The sequence below is a fragment of the Patagioenas fasciata genome, chromosome 3, assembly GCF_037038585.1.
Source record: "Patagioenas fasciata isolate bPatFas1 chromosome 3, bPatFas1.hap1, whole genome shotgun sequence".
Classification (NCBI taxonomy): domain Eukaryota; kingdom Metazoa; phylum Chordata; class Aves; order Columbiformes; family Columbidae; genus Patagioenas; species Patagioenas fasciata.
In genome coordinates this window covers 62,166,293-62,184,052 of record NC_092522.1, presented here as the reverse complement: position 1 = coordinate 62,184,052, position 17,760 = coordinate 62,166,293, and the positions used below count along the sequence as shown (strand labels likewise).

Genomic DNA, 17,760 nt, shown 5'->3' with positions numbered 1-17,760 from the left:
CCAAAGTCTGGAGAATTCCTCTTCCACCTACCTACTTTGCAAACCTTGCCCTTTCAGCATTTTCTTTTACTGTTTGCATTTCTGGTTCCTTTTCTATTTGGGGCACACATCTTCCTGTACGAATGACACCACTAACAGCTCATCCTGTGTACCTCTGCATTTGCAGCTGTCTCATCCAATGTTGTTTCCCCGACATTCCCCTTTTCAAAGTTGTTTTTTCCTTCAGTCTTCTCTCCTCATACTGCCCCAAAGGAAAATGTCAGCACTGTACTTCAGAAATTACGTTCTACAAAAACACTGATAAACACTGACATCTGCACTGTCAGAAAATGGTGAGCAGTTTAAGGAAGCTGAATCAGTTCTGATTTCTGATTGAGGTTTCTGGACAAACATTAGTATTCATGATAGGAACAGCCTTCATGGTCGCTACCATGAAGGCACCATACTAATAGAGATAAATCTATTTTGCTGATCCAAAACTAACTGAACTGTAAACGGATTAATACAGGACATTTCAAAAAGATGAACCAAATTTCAGAGATATAGTGATTTCAAATTGGGTCCATCTTTTTGAAACACCCCGTATACAAAATGACAGATCAAACGTCTGTTTATGCAGGTAGGCTTAGGAACATAGGAAATACTTGGAAAATTATTGCCTTTAAACATTTTTATCCATTAGCCTAACAAAAAAATGCTGGTCTTGCAAAGGCCAAATTACAACCTTTTGCAGTCCATTTAGTTGTGGTATTAGCATTTTGTATTCCTTGTGCTCTTCCTATTTACTGTTTCTCCATCACAAGGCAGAAGACAGTGCAGCAGCTGCCTCTTAGGATACATTAAAAAGTGAAAGTTTGCTTTTTCTCAGTGTGGTAATTCTGGCTTTCCTTCTTTTTACCTCAAAATGCGGAGAGAACAAGAGAGGGAGACGGCTGCTCTACCGCTGAATACTTTTTATTTCCATTAAAAATTCAACCACTGTAAAATTATTTCTTGAACTGACACAAAAAGAGATATCACCACAATTCACAAACAAGCTTGGGGGGAAATCACTAGGTTTTCACTGACTGCCTTTATGCCTGGAAAAACAGATAAGAGTTTTTGGACATGAGGAGTTACCAGCCCCACACATTGACGACACACAGATCATCTAGCTAACTGTATATATATATATAGCAGTGAAATTCTCATTCAAGATCATGAATGTTTCCAAAAGCTGCACTGGATTAGTTACCTACTTTCAGGCTTGCTCCTTCTCTCTCTTATGAAGTCCATAGGGTCTAGATATCTGTTACAAAGCCCTCAAATGAGAAGACAAAGTAAATACACTGGAGATCCATTTAATATATATTGAAATACTAAAACCTAGAGATTCAAACTGCACTGGCTTTATTTCTCTCTAAAAACAGTATAACACAGATGAATGACTGTGAGATACAGGCTTTGCACATGGTTTCAGGAGTCAAAAATGTACATAGTCTCAAACCCAGGATCCCAGGCTATACAGGTACTCCGGACATGTGGGGACAGAAGCAACTGTCTAGCTGAAGATAATGTTATTCAAAAGCATTCTGGCAAATCACAGATCATTATATGCCCCTGTAATGATACCTGGACTAATTCTGACTTGCTATTTCCAGGCACACACATTTCTATATTCTTTCTTGAGTCCTGAGATATTTTTCAAGATAGCATTCCATAACAATTAGATTGTTAAGTGAAAAGAGTTGCCATTCTAGATGTTTACTGAATTAACAACATACTTCAGTTTATCGTAGATTAAAAAATAGTTGTGGGTTTTTTTTAAACTTGTGTCAGGTTTCAAACCCCATTCAAAGTAGTACGCAAAATGAACAAAAAGCCAGTAGCTGGAACACCTTCTACAGAACATCTGTAAGTTTTAACACAGACAGAACTCTGAGCCTGGATCACTGAGCTCCCACAGCAGAAGTCCTCTGGAACACTCTTCAAGCAGCATCGTTTTCTGTTTTCTCACTAAACTCTGCCAGGAAAGTACACACATGCCTATGAAAACACATATTCTTCACATATATCCAATTATATATAGCAACAAAACCAACTATTCGGTACCATTAGATAAAAAAACACAATTAGTTTTACCAACAACCATTCAATCAATCAGAGAAGTCAACAGATACATTTGGCAGCCTCCTGCATTGTTGCCAAGCCAGGTTTTAGTTATTTCCTGAAAGATATGTTGACTGTTGAGGCTAAAATTTCCTTCAGAGCTTTAGAAGTCTGAGAGCTTCTGTTGTTTGTTTTTTTTTGTTCAGTTGGTTTGTTTTTTGGGGTGGTTTTTTGCTTGTTTGTTTGTTTTGTTTTGTTTTTATAAAATTTATTTTATTTTTATTTTTTATTAATCTAATTGAAAATGGTATTGCTTCACAACAACCAGTGAAAATGCATTATGAAACAGCTTAGAAGCAAGATTCTTGCTGTTTCGAATTTCATAATACAAAATCAAGAAGCCCCTGGGTTAAGCTATATGCTAATGGAAGCCAGCCCCTCAACTTCTGCACCCTCCTTTTAGGTCTTGGGTGCTGGCAGAGAGGAATAACTCAGCATGGTCAGAAAATATGTAGAATAGGTGAGGTTAAGTATAACTGAGTGAACACAGAGACAGGCTGAGTAATAAACTGTTACCACTGAAGAAGAATGGCTATCCTTCTAAAAGAAAGGAAAGCAAGGCAGGATTAATCTGTTTTCAGCTGATGCGGTCACCAACAATCCCTCAACATCTGAACACTGACAAGAAACTGGCTTCTGGACAAAGAGTAGAGAGCTCAAGTTGAATCCATGCAGGACGAAATACTCATGGGAAAGGTTTTGGAGAATAAAGAGACACGGTTCCCACTTGCCATTGGCATACTATCTCTTTTTGTCAAATCAATGGAAAGACCATGTGATATCACTTGCCAAAATTATCAGCTTTCATCTCCAATTTACTACGAAACTTGGCCTTGCTCTCCCAGACAAGACCTAGTGGAGAAATCCACAAATCTTCTCCTCCACATTCAAGCACTTTAATCCTCTTTTCCCGCACCAAGATTTCAGACTATTCACAAGCTTGAACACATCTGACCCAAGTTTAAGACACTGTTTGGCTCCTGGTCTTCTTAGTAACTTCCAAAATATTGACAGATCAAGTCCCAGTGATAATAAAATTTAAATTAACAACTCTGGCAGCTACATTTCTTTTGAACTGAAAAGACCACAAAGCTCTGGATGAACCAAAGGGGTCCTGGGGCCAAAGTGTTCTCAGCCACATGGCTCTGGCAATGGAGTACCACAGACTGTTTCTGAAAAACCCCTCACAGTTTGGAGAGTACCTCCTCCGTAAGAATTACAGTTCCACTCACCAGCCCTCTCCTGACCAATTCAGAATCTGAATAAAGAAATTAAAGCAATTTTCCTACCTTACATGTGACTTCTCCTTAGGAAGAGAGCAGCTTCCTGCAGGAGGTGCCCTTTTTTTCCCCGAACTGGTTAAAAAGTACTGTAAGTATGTGCTGCTACTTTGCAAACGGCTGCAAATCCTCGTTCTTACTATTTGCCCCTACAGCTGAAGCCTAACACTGCACTTTTCAGAAACAGTTTTAAATAAGTACTCCTTGTCCCAAGGAACATAAGACCTCGGGCTATATGAGCAAATCTTTCTGTACAAGTGTCAGCAAGGTGAGAGGAGAAGCAAATGACTTCTTGCTTCCTGACACTTCCCACACAAAGACTGGCTATATTTCTGTTTCTGCTCATCTTTACTTTGCTGGCTCAAACACCGATTCTCCAAAAATGCAAAACAGTACTGGGTATAACACTGCTAAGTGGACAAATTCACTGAATAGCACAATGACTCTCTACCTCTCCCTCCATCTTGGGTTTGTCACTGCTATTGACCTCCTTCCTTTCCTGAGGGAGGGGAAGACATGGTAGAGTGCACAGAGCTTAACAAACCCCAGACTCTGGTTAACTAAAATAAGAATATTGCGTCCTGTCTGAGGGTCATGTCAGATCAAGGTAAAGAGTTACAAGATACACTGTTGAAGGTGATCTGTAGGTCCTAGCACACTGTGTATCCAAGAGGATACAAATGTCCATTCAGCCATTCACTCTTTGCAGTATCAAACATCAAATACCCTGTCTACAAGGATGAGCAAAACACTAAACCAGTTGTATTCCTCCTCTCAGACAGAGTCATTAAGGGAAAAAACTATTTGCAAGACTCATCTGAAATACTGTTGACATGAAACATTGCAGGAGCTACTGAGAAAACATGAGCTACAATGCTGTCAGCACATAAACATCCCCCATGTTACAGCCCTCATGACAAGAACAAATGGCACCATCTCATCATCTCTCTCAGTGTCTTGCCACTACAGGCTGGATGAAGAGCATCAAGGGAAAGATTAGGCAAGGCACAGACGAAGCGAGTGGGAAGATAAAAGCACATTGAAGCATCACCTTGTTGCTCTGCTCCTTCAATTATGCGCTCAATAACTGTGAAGTATTGACTAGGGTTTCTGGCAGGAAAAACCTTGCTTGGAATAAACCCACAGAGAAATGCTGTGGCTCCTGAAGATGCAGATGAACCTCAGAGGCTCTAGGGAGAATATCCTTGTTCTCTACCCTCCCCAAAACTTAGGGCAAAGCCTGTGAAGTCTTCAGCTGCGTTCCGAATCTGTGGTGGAGCTGCTCAATACTAGGGAGAAAAGGAGAGCACAGCCGAAAAAAGGCACAATGCACCAAGCTATTTAACTCTTTTTCTTTCTTCTTTTTGGAAGCTATATTCTCAGCAGAATGATGCATGAAAACCTACTTGAGACAAAAAAGGCAAAGAGGAAAAGACAATTCTAAAAAAAAAAAGGAAAGACAATGCTGATAAAACTGTGCATAGACACTGGGAGAAAAAAAATGAAATCTATTATTTCAGAAATAGCTGCACAATGCAGCTTTAAAACAACATAATAAAAAGAGATGGGAGAAAGAAAGGCTAACTAGCACTTAAAAATGACATTACTTTTTTCCACACAAAATCTGTCTGAAACTATTATGTGGCATCATAAAAATCAAGTCACCAAGCAAAGAACAAAAGCAAAGCGTTACTGTCTTCAAGCACTTATAAATATATGAAACCAGAATACAAAGTCTCTGCAAAAAAACATTTAAACATTTTAAGTATATATAAAAAACCCACATATTTTGCCTATAAAAGGATGCAATAGGATAGTAAATACAGAACTCTCAGCACAAGCAAGCAGAAATCATTAATTTTAATAGCATATCTGCCAAAAAGGTTTGAAACACTTCTAAAAATAGTCCAAAATATTAAAGACAATTAAGCCATGGCGCATTTTGTTTATCTGTTTGTTTTATATAACAAGCAGATTTATCCTGAAAGACAACTGTAGTCTCCTTCTCATGTCCTCTTTTTGCACTTTATTGGTACTGCTCAATTATGCAGCATGCAATGTTAAAATCCTTATATGCGATTTAACCATTGTCTGGAGTCCTTGTGGCTTGAATAAACTGTCTAGCTAATTAATGACACTTTTTCAATGCTATAAAAAGCGTCTAGCCATTTTCCCCAGTAATTTGAGCAATTCATCTACCAATGAAAATAAGTCTTTCAGTTCTTCCCCAAAGACTGTATCTTACCATGCAATTCTGAGTGGTCCTGGTTATTGTAAACATATATGTAAGGTCATTTGATAGTCTCTGCATCTGGAATTGATGGGGGAAAGGATGTATTTTTGTATGTTAGGACACAAAAACGTAGATATTCCCTGTGATTTTAAAGGCTCCTTTACATGAACCTGTAAAGATCCTTAATAGAGACAAGAAGTATTCTAATAAAGACCAAAATCATGGCTTACACTTTCAAATTTTACAGACTGTAATTTTTTCCATTTTGTCCTTCCTTCCCTTCAATCATAATAATTAAGGTAAATATTTGCCTTCCCTATTCTACCACAGTTGCCTGTTTGTAGCTCCCTTTCATTATTCCGTCAACTCATTAGAAGTCTGCCTTCAAGATTTTTTTTTCACAGAGCTAGATGCCTGAGCATAATTAAACTTGATCAGTCTGACTCTTGCAATAGCAAGGCCTGCCTGAATCAGACGTGCGCCACAGCACCTGATTAAAACCAAAAAGGTAGGGTGAAAGGAAGCCCAAACTCTTCATTCCAGAGCAGCAGACAAAAGAAGACATAGTTGAGAAGATGACATCATGGCCCAAACGGATGCAACATTTTCAAACACTTTTAAATTCCTTATTTTTAACCCGTGGTCTGGAAGTTAGGTAAGGCTACTATCCTTATTTTCAGCTTTTAAGTTGTTCAGAACAACAATTTCCCTGCAAAGATGGGAGCAACTGCAAATCATAGCCCACAGATGAAAACAGGACGATTCAAAAGCAGACTGTACTGTAATGGATTTATCAGCTAAACTACTACCAGGGACTAACGCCACACCAAAACCAAGGAGCCTGAGAGGCAAGTTCATGAAACACCTGGTCTCACCAGTAACCATTCCACAGCGCTTCTTGTTATTAACAATTAGCTCCTACCTGCTGGTGAGAACCCTGCCGTAGCTCCTACGGCATGGCAGTTCCTTGGCTCAGCACAGCGCTGGGCCTGCCAGGGGCACGTGAGACACCAAGTACTGTATTAGCACGGAGATCCCACCCGACTACACTGCTGCACCCAGAGAGTTGCGTGCATCCCCTCCTTCACATGAAGCTCCTTTCTGTATCCCAGGCTCCACCCTGAAGGGCTGCAGGTGGGCAGGGTGCTGCAGGCAGGGTGAAGGAGCTGGAGCCTGCCCCTGCCTCATGCCTGTCAGAGGAAAAGATGCTGAAGCGTCTGTGGTTGCCATGGGAGTACAGATGTCAAGTGCTGGGTACAGGAGTGACTAACAGAGCAGAGACTGCCTTCCTGCACAGCTACTGCAAACGACAAAACAACACCACCACCACCACAAACAAAAAAACCCCACAACAAACAAACAAACCCAAAAAACAACCCAACATACAGACCTCCTGCACCCTGACTTTTGAGACATGGCACTTTCATCTGCTACTGGCCTCACAGGTTTGCTTCAAGTCTTGTAAAACCCTGCAGTGCACACAGTATCTGTTCCTAACGCTGTGCTGCTTTTCTCCTCTACAGAGAGCAGAATTTGATATAAGTAGATGCAGAACAGGCTGAAACTCAGACTTGCATTTACACATTGTTAATACTAATGCATGTTGTGTTGCAATCAGACCACATAGAATAGTTAAGGCTGTACCCCACAGGATGCTAATCAGATTAGCTAACTGCCTGTGTATCTATATTCAAGGCAAACAAAAGAAAATGCACTGGCCAAGTTCACACATGCCCAGGCCAAACAGAATCCTGGCCAGTCCCTCAACTTCCACAAGTAAAAGCTTGCAACATGAAAAAGGAGGTAAAAAAGAGAAACAATCCCAGTGAAATTCACAGGGTTACAATATATTGCTATAAACAAGAGGTTAATCAGACTCTTCTACAGTTCTCACTGTGCCTTTCTGTCACTGTGAACAGAGACAATAAGCCTCTTTAATTGGTAAAATCTGGGAGAAGGAAAGAATGCCCCAAGGGCAGCAGAAGTTGATAGAAAAATGTCACCAGGAGCTGAGCAAGCACACAGGAAAGGAGATGAAGCACTGGAAGGATCTTTTATATGACTTGTCAGCTCAGGAAAAATCCTCAATTACTTATTGACATGCTTCTATAATTATAAATAAACCCTTTGGCTAGACAAAACTCAAGTTCTTCGCACTTGGGAAGTAATTTAATCTACTTGGTATGTACATTCCCGCTTTGTAGACAACTGTGGTACAACACCACTGAACTGTCACAAGACAGAGTACAGCATTCTCTGATATTTCAAATTTACTTTTCATTTCAAATATACTTTTTGTCCCTACATGATCCTAGGTGACCCTTCTCACCAGAAAAACACTCCACATGACCCTGATGAAGTAGACTTTACTGCAGCCTCTCGCATTCCTGAAAGAAAAAAAAAACACACCACACTTCAAACCAGTGAAAGGAAGGTCACACTCCTGAGTGATCCCATCCATCTGAGTCTAACCCAAGTGTGGCACTCTGCTGGAGATACAGAAGACCCACTCCTGTAAAGTCTTCCTATTCTGGTTACAGCGTACACAAGTGGGAAGCACTTAGAGCCCTCCACAGGAGCAGGACTACAGACACACAATGAAATGAGAAAATCACCTTCTAGTCCTCTACAATAAGCATGCAGAATCACAGTCACAAGGCCTATCTACTGAATTAGCTGAAGAAGCTCATAGCTCAAAGTCCAGACTCGAGACCTGGGCGTGAACCACAGTAAAAATCTGCCGATGACCTTAACAAGATGATCATCTGACAACATACGATGCTGAGAAAGAAAGTGTTGCAGTCAGATTGTATCAACTGTCCTATGACTCGCAGTAAGTCTGGCCCCCACAGACAAGGATAGCTCAAGAAATCCTGGAAAACTACAGAGCTACAGAAGAATGATATCACTTTCTTCCTAAAAGAAAACACGGAACAGTTGCACCAGTATTAATTAATCAGCCAATAATTTCCTCAGGGCAAAGTATGTACCAAATCAGTTAAAAGAAACAACCATATTCTCAGTTTCAGCAGAATTTCAACCACAGGTGGCATCAGCCACTACCTTGGGTGTTTTCCTTACAAGCCTGTGTCAAAGCACAGGAAGGACACAAACCCAGAGGCCACACAGGCTCTGCCAAGCAACAAGATGGTTGGCAATACTGGAGCTCCAACCTTTTCTTGCCTTCAACAGAAAGACGGTGGTAGGAAATAACCCTCCCCTTGCACAGCTGCCACAGAGCTGTGGTGAGGAGTGACAGAGGTGATGAGATCACTGGTGTTGAATAGACAGATGGGAAAAAAGATGGAAAATGAGACTTGAAGAGGAGGATGCATGTAGCAGAGGGTTGAAGCAGAAAGATAACAGAAGAGTAAGGTGAACAGGCAAGCTATACTACGCAAATTTTTATCAGGACCATAGAAAACTGATGCTGAACAATACATTTCCCTTGGAAATTTAACTTTCCAAGTTAACTGGATTAAAGGTCATCGGACCATAGAGTGTAATGTTTTCCAGGAATACTTTCACTAGCAATGTTCATAGTGCCACAGGGGTGACAAAGAGAACAGTATGAAAATATAAATTTAAATTTTGATCTTTCACTCACTGCATTGACAAATAGATTGCATTAGGCAATAGGGAAGATGCTGAAGCTACTCTAGACTAAATAATATTCTGTTCTCATTTGCATACATATAAATCACGAGATAAATTAGATGAGATAAGCTAGTAGGGGTATCCGTTTCTGTATGTGCTTATTGTGTGTAATATATGCAATGTCCTTCCCTCCAATTTGCTATTTTTAGTTTGAACTGAGCATAGTCTCTTGCCCAGAACATCAGTGAATCATACCTTCTTGTGCCTCCAGAGACAAATACATCTAAATAGATGTTAGAACATCGCTTCTTCCCACCAACTCCAGAGAACAGTACAAAGATCCACCATCAATTAACATGCAAACCCCATAGTTTGGAGAACCCTGCAGAGCAACATCAAACCCTTGACCGATTCTGGTCTCTATTTTGGTGAATTTGTCAGCAGCAGAGTCTCATAACTCAAGCAAGTGATTTTCACCCAGCTGGAATTGGCCATTATGTTTGAATGTGCTTATCTGGACACTGAACAAGTGTTTGTTTTCTGCAATAACCACTTATGGAGCATCCAGATTAGAAAGTACAAACATATTGGCTAAATTGAAATAAAGGCAGTCAGTCACTCCAAATTAAACACTCAAGTGAAGATATTTCCAAATACAGCAGGAACAACTGAGTATCAGTCAAATGGGATACTCTCATGTTTAAAACATAAGACCAAGAGTTATTCGATCTTAGTTTCTCCTCCTACCTCTGCTGCTTGTCTTTTCCTCTTGATCTTCAGTAAATTATTTATTACCCCAGATTCAAAAAGAGGCAATTAGACTCCCTGGCTTTAAAGAGCAGTGTTGCAATAATTAATTCATTATTCTTTACAGAGCACTCTAAAATTATCAGATGCTGCTGCAGAAATGCATATTATTAGTAGTATTATATTCCACTAGCAATTCCAAAAATAACTCTATCTGGTATGGATTTATAGTATTCTAAATTAAAGTCAGTCGTCCATTGAGTCTTGAACCTGTACTTTTCCATGGCAGTGTAAAATGAAGGAAGGAAAACAATCCAGTTGTGATCGTAACACAGTTTCTATTTGCACTGTTCTACTCTCATCAGTTATTTCAGTACTACATTATAGGCACATTAACCATAATGACAGCAAGCATGTGGAAAGAAAGATCATTCCAGTAAGCTCAACAGTGAATGGCAAAGAGCTGCTGCAAATTCTGCAAATAAAATGTATGGGGCTAGCTCAAGCCCTGCTATAAATGGTGATGAAACCAATAGCATATGCTTCATTAGAAAACCAGCAAAGAATATTTTTTTAATTGGCTTTTTCAAAGCTCAGCAGGTTTTGGACTCAACCATTGGAAAAATGGCCTTCTTTTAAATTATGTTGTTTGCATAAGGCTGAGAGTCACTCAGTCAGTTGGGATCCATTTGCTCATGTGAAGGCAAACATAATCATATCTCTCACTGGAACTGTTTCTGCAGCAAGTGCAGACTGGACAGGTGTATACAGAAATGAACAGTCAGATGTTTTCTAGTCTAGGCTGTATCTCTGCTCAAATGCATTTTCAAGATAGTTGTATCAACAAATTAGGGGTACAAATTCCTGTCTCAACTAACTTTGAATAAGACTGCGTGTGAATCAGGGTGAAACAGGTAACTTGGTACGTTTTCATATTTGCCTAATGAGAATGACAGAACAAATTAAATTTTCATTATCTGTGGGAGCACCAGTTTTGAGGTTCTTACAAAGCGACCATTTTATTTAACAACTTTTTACAGGTGTATTCTATAGCATATTGAAGCAATACAATTAATACCTCTAAAAGCCCCATTACCTGTTGGTCATCTGGAGTCCATATACCACAGGTGATCTGACTCTCCAAGTTTATTTCTGAAGACCAGTGTCTTTGTCCACTGACTGAACCAACCAGCACAAATCCATCTCTGTAGGAGATAAGTGCTTGAGTCCCATCATGGCTCCATGTAAAGTCGCTTACCTTAACATATCAAAGACAAGAAAGTAGATATATGGGCCATGTACGCATTTTTCATTGTTTTAATAAAAAGTAGCACTGCACAGAACTAGACAGGGCAACTATTAGCCCACTTGTAGCTCTGATATCACTGCTATTAGATAAAGCAACTTCCCTTGCAAAGTGTCTTTGTGACAATTCTTGCATATTCCCTCAAATAAAGAAATGTTTCATTTTCTACTGTGCTTTTTGGAAGGTATAAAGCACCATTCATTGTCCTCTTCATTTTGCCTCTCAGGGCTTGATCACCCTCAACTGCAGAGAAAACAAGCATACCAACCTGTGCCCCCCGATCGTTCACAAGCTCCACAGACCATCTGCCTTCATATTGTATCCAAACAAATATTCCCCCATCTGCATCGCAGGTTGCTAATTTCTGGAATGGTTCGTTCCATCTCACGAGCACCACCTTAAAAGATTACAAACAAAAACGGCATTACAAAAACTACATGTTGTGCTAACAACTATTTAACAAGAACCAGTTAAACAATACTGCAAAATAAACATCACCACATTTAAATCCCAAAGATACACAAAACAGCAATTTTCAGCACAGCATTAGGCGCCTCTCAAGAACAGCTGGAATAGTTTCATCATGGCTGTCAGGAAATGCACAATTTCTCACCATCAGGGCTTTTTGGAAGGCATCTCATGCTTTCAGTAAAATCCAACTGTATGCTGGAATGCAGGACTTCATTACAGAAGCAGCAAACAGGAGGCCCCGCACAGACCATCCAACACTCCTCCCAATGATTTCCCGCATCGTCAGCTCAGAGAGTGTCAGACTATGTCAAATCATCACCTCTTGCTCACTTCAAATGAAGTTGTGTGCACTGGTATCAGACTGAATTTGAATACTCATATCAATAGGGACATGAAAAAGAATCGGAGTCCCAAATTATTAAAAAATAAAAAATTCATAGAAAAGTTGCTTTGCTACTGATTGCAGAAGGAATACAAAGCAGTTTTAGGGTCTTCTCTCTGTGTTAGTGTTATCTTGGCTTTTCTGAAGAATTTAATCAAGCCTAAATCTACCAAATTGCCCTCTCATTTCTAATTAATATCAGTTTAACAAATACAGTATCTCTTGAGACCTCAGAATAAAACTGAAAAAAAGCATGTCATCCTAGTGCTTGGAGCAGAAATTAGCAGTAAAACCATGCAGCTTCTGTTGGTGACTTTTTCTTAGAAACTTTTTTTCCAAATTACTTTTGTTTCAAAAACATGAAGATATATATGGGTCGCTTATTTTCACACACAAGATTCCCCCCAGTTATTTTACAGAGACACAGCATATGCAAACAAAGAAAACATCTATTAAATAATCAATGAGTGTTATTTTAACTACTTAATGGGCATCCAGCTCTAATGATGCTTCTTCATAAATCTAAATAGATAATTAAATATCTAAAAGAGACAGAAGATTTTCTGAAATATATTTTGCTGTTTACAGAGAAGGACTGATCCTCCTAAAGATGAGCTCTGAGTAGAAAGACCCTTCATGCTTCACAACGAAATCAGCAATCTTTTTCAGAATTAGGATATAAACATGCATAGCTTAAACCTAAACTTGACAAGATGGATGATCTTACACTTATTTAGCAAGTGCTAGGCTTATTGACAGAGTGCCAAGGGTGAGAACTTCAGAACCAGCACCACCAGCCTGAAGTATCCACCCTTGAATGACTAAACAACCACAAGAAAACTGTTTCTTTGTGCATACGTAAAGATCATACAGATATATGCAAACCACTTCCCTGTTGTTAAGCTGCTAAGAAGAATTCCATTGAGATTTTGCAGAAAAACACCTGTTTCTACTTAATTATAACCCTTGCAGCTGCACTCCAGGTCACTAGTCCTGTCCCAGTCAGGTAGGTTTTATCATGCCACTAGATGGATTACATTACACACTGCCCTTTTTTTTTAGTTTTTATTGGAAGAGCAGCAAATAAAATACTCCATCATAGTAACACAAGCAGACATACTTGGTAGAGGGTTTGCTCTGTCCCTTCCATCTAAACAAGAACAGCACAGATTAGTCATAATTTTGTTTTCTCTTTGGTGTATCCCCCATGCACAGAGCCATTGTTTTATCAACCCTGAGGCAAAATGCAACAACAACCTAACTGTACTTGCCAGTAATGCCTAATAGTATTACAAAAGAAGTGAAGAAAACCCCCAGGGTAACACTGAAAAATCTTCCTCTTTAAAGGCTGGGAGCTGCTAAGGCTAATGATGACTATTAATAGAGTCGAAGGTACTTATCAGCACCAAAAACCAGACTTTTAATACTTAGACACTGCCCATGTTGGACAGTGTCATAGACCACACAGAATAAATTGCCAGAGAAAATTTAGGAACAGAAGACGAAAGTAATTCTTCAAATAACATGTTCTTTAGCTAGAACCATCAAAGGTGCTACTACCAGCCTTAAAATTTCCCTGTTCTGTCTGGCAAAGATTTGAGACAAGCATATGATTTTACAGATTAGACATACCAGTTGACTTAATGACAATAATTATGGGCAAAGTGACAACAGTTACTTTCATGTGGTTTGTTGCTTTTCTATTTTAAATAGGAATCTTGTTAAAACTTGGAGATAAATTTTGATTAAAATTCTGTACAACCTGTCTTGCTTTGGATGTGTTAAAACATACAGGGTATATTTGAATGTAAACAAGATTAACTAGAACATCCCTCCCTCCATCCCAATTAGATACAAATTAGTAACTTCCAAAATAAACTTACTGCTTTATAGTCACAAATGAAGGCGAGACAATTATTAGATATGCCTTCTGATAAAATCCCCATAAGGAAGCCAATTTGTAATTTGAAAATTCAATTTCTTTAAACACAGAGCAAATGTTATCATTTGATGAAGTCATTTTAAAGATGATTCCACCATTTACATTTAACATCTGACTACAGGTGCTGAGTCCACAGCTGCTTCAAGTATTTCCAATTACATTTTAGACACTTAATATACTGAAACAGAGATAAGGCAACAAGGATTGCCCTAAGTATTAAGATGACTTTTGGCTTTACATTGGCTGAAATGTAAAGTATATGAAAACATGCCCCATTGATAGCACACTTAAATAACGCATAAGCTTGAATTACCCCTCTGCAAAGAGGAATTTTATTGCTAACCCATAAATGCAAAGATATCATTACTTTCACTAACAGCTTCAACTCACGGAGGACCCATTTTTACTTCTGCCTTTATGGTTCTCTGCTTCCTACTTAGCAACTTCACACAGGTACTGAAGGGCTAAACTGTTTTATCTTGTACTGAAAGAGCAAAAATGTTGGCGCACCTAAGAAAGTTGTCTGTGGACCATTTGTGGTCCACACAGCCTTTGTATATGGTCTCATTATTTTGGTTTGTTTGTGGCTTTTAAAAATACTATAAAAACTGCAAATTGTGTTCGTTCTGCTCTAGAAAAAAATTGTATCACAGACATGAATCAGCTTCTAAACTGCTATCTCATACAGGAAATGATCTCCCATTAATAAAACTTGAAGGCACTCCTGCCCTAATATTTTAAGTACAAATGCTTTCCATGAAGATCAATTCACCAGTTGATTTTCAGGAATTAAATTTAATTAATCCTAAAGGTGCTACAAACTCTTCCCAAGAACCAACTGCATATTATAATGCTGCAAACAGCAGAATCAGCAAAAATTTAAAACCTTAAAAAATTATTTTCCTCACGAATTAAGGTTTATGTGAGGATTTGTTACCTTCAGTGTCAAAAAACTTGTTTAAGTATAAAATGAAAAAGGATAATATTGTTAACTTACAGTTGGGAGATAAACCTGTGCATTCACTTCCAGTAGTGTGGAGTACTGAGGAGTGACCTTATTAATGTTTACAGATATATAAAGGGTGAGTGTCATGAGGATGGAGCCAGGCTCTTCTCGGTGACAACCAATGATAGTACAAGGGGTAATGGGTTCAAACTGGAACACAACAGGTTCCACTTACATTTGAGAAGAAACTTCTTCTCAGTGAGGGTGACAGAACACTGGAACAGGCTGCCCAAGGAGGTTGTGGAGTCTCCTATTCTGGAGGCATTCAAGACCTGCCTGGACACCTTCCTGTGTAGCCTCATCTAGGTGTTCCTGCTCCAGTGGGGGGATTGGACTAGATGATCTTTTGAGGTCCCTTCCAATCCCTAACATTCTGTGATTCTGTGAGTAATCAAGAATGAAAAAATTGATAACATATATCTATTAAAAATGTGCAAACACAAATTATACTTTAGGAAACTCAGTTACTTCCCTGTACTTCTTATCTTCATGGATGCTTTATTTGGAAAAGGCCTTGTCGTATGGCAAAGGAAACATCTGTGCTATTCTAACTGAAAAAAACAAACAATACTTTTTTTTTTTAAGATCACTTCATTATGCTTTAAAATTTCCATTCTCATTCACTCTAATGCTTTTTGGTCCACTACTGCAAAGCCTAATCAGTCACTGGCCCAGAAGGTGACCAAGTTTCTTAGAAAGACATTGCCACAGAATGACCATCATGCAGCTAGCAATGTTATTTATGAAAATCTTAAGACAAGAAATTTTGAGTAACTGCAGTTTCGGAGTAGCATATATGTGATTTATAGTAAATGTGACCTCTTCCCAACAGAAGCCAGGTTTGGTGATTCATTATGTGCTATTGACACTTCAATTATTTTTTTCACATTTTCTAACACAATAAAAGATTGCTAAAATCCAAAGCATTCTGAGAGATTTTGTTATTTCTAACTTCATTACAGTTTTTGAAGGAGGTGACTGAAAATATCATACCAATCAATCTTTCAAGAGCAGAAGTCCTTAATCTAGAATGTCATACAACAGTCACTACTGTAACCTTATATCTGTAGTTCCTAAAACATGCAGTACACAATTGCTATAGAGGCAAGGGACAAACATCTAGAAAAAATGAGTAAATAACTAAGGCAATTAGTTCCTAGAGTTCCTTAACAAATGTAGATAGATTTAATTACTGATACACTGCAGTGAGTCACTGTGAGTCACTTTTTTTAATCTTTGATCTTCTATCCATTTTACTGGGGAGCAGGCATATGCTCTAAAGACAGAGGTCTTCTCCAGTATTCATTTTCACATACGCAATGGAGATGTGCTTGCAGATGGACTATTGCAGCAACAGAGAGCAGAGAATGCTTGATGGCAAATTTTGATTGCAGCACAATTTGCTCCACCTTGAGAGACACGTTCTGGCATAAGCATTTCTGAAACTACAAGCAAACCAGGCATCTTTGCAGAGTGCACAGGATGTGATACATTATAACTCCTTTGAGCATATACAATACTAAACATTCTATGGAATTGCTGGCCTTTATTGCCCCCTAAAAAAAGATGCTACTCAAAAGCTTCTTCCAATCCTGTGCTTTTAGGAAAGTGCTAAGCTTTTAAAGGAATGTGTAAGGGTTGAAATAAAGCATTGGAAAAGGAGACTATACAATGTGTCTCGGATCACTGAGCATCACCCGTTTGCTGTACCAAGCAATCCTATTATGCAATCCCCTAATACATAGATCAACCTTCACTCATGGTTACAAGTATAGAGAAATATGTGCATATGGTACATGCAACATGCTGGCACACATTATGGCTTACTAAAGGCAACAAAGATGAAGAGATCCATAAGTATATCTATCAAAGAAAAAAGATGAGTGTACAGAGGTGAACCAAAATGTGACATAAAAGTAAAGTGACCAGAGAAACCAACAACCACCTTTACTTGCTAATTCAGTTCAGTGTCTCCCTACATAATACATATATATATATATATGTGTATACATACATATAACGTGGATGTGTACATGAACACATATTCCTATTAAATCTTTGAGGAAACTGTGTCAACTTTGTACATTTGTTGACTTGAAGTTCGTTAACTAAAGTGGATTTTTATAACTGAAATGTAATTTGAAAGTAACAACAGGTGCCCAAAATAAGCAGCAGGGTTGCAGATAACAAGTTGCTGTTTCTCACTATACCTATAACCCATGCTTGGTTCTAAATGGTTCTGCATATGTTTAGTTCAACAAAATGTAAAGTTTAACTATTTTTTAAATATTAGTATTTTTTAGAAACAGGCTATTCAAGTTTCTCTCTCCCAATTTATCATGCTGCAAACAGATTGTTTCCAATTTTTCTTACTTTCATCTTCACTTATGACCTTCATCTCTTTCCATGACAAAAATCAGGAGACATAGTAGACAGCTAGTTTGCACCTCCTGGGGTGGCACACCCACCTTCCTACCCTACTTGTCTTACATGGCATTCTCTAACCATACACTCCCTGCCTCTCCCACACCAGCGGAGCTTTGACTTTTTGTTTCCAGTGACAACACACCCAGGTGGAAGTGCTTTGTTTGCATATGGAGCTGTCAGCTTCCAAGGTAGGATATCCATCAAGGGTTTATTTTTAAGAA

General features: G+C 38.8%; 1 protein-coding gene across 4 annotated transcripts in view; it reads right to left on the bottom strand.

Annotated features, from left to right (window-relative positions):
- Positions 1-17,760, bottom strand: part of TULP4 (TUB like protein 4) — a 157,881-nt gene that overhangs the window by 44,473 nt on the left and 95,648 nt on the right. For all 4 annotated transcript variants that reach the window (XM_071806456.1, XM_065834469.2, XM_071806457.1 and 1 more), the window contains 2 exons: positions 11,580-11,708; positions 11,102-11,263 (listed from right to left, as the gene is read on the bottom strand). In XM_071806456.1, the coding sequence (XP_071662557.1) occupies positions 11,102-11,263; positions 11,580-11,708 (291 nt within the window). The remainder of the gene's footprint in view (positions 1-11,101; positions 11,264-11,579; positions 11,709-17,760) is intronic.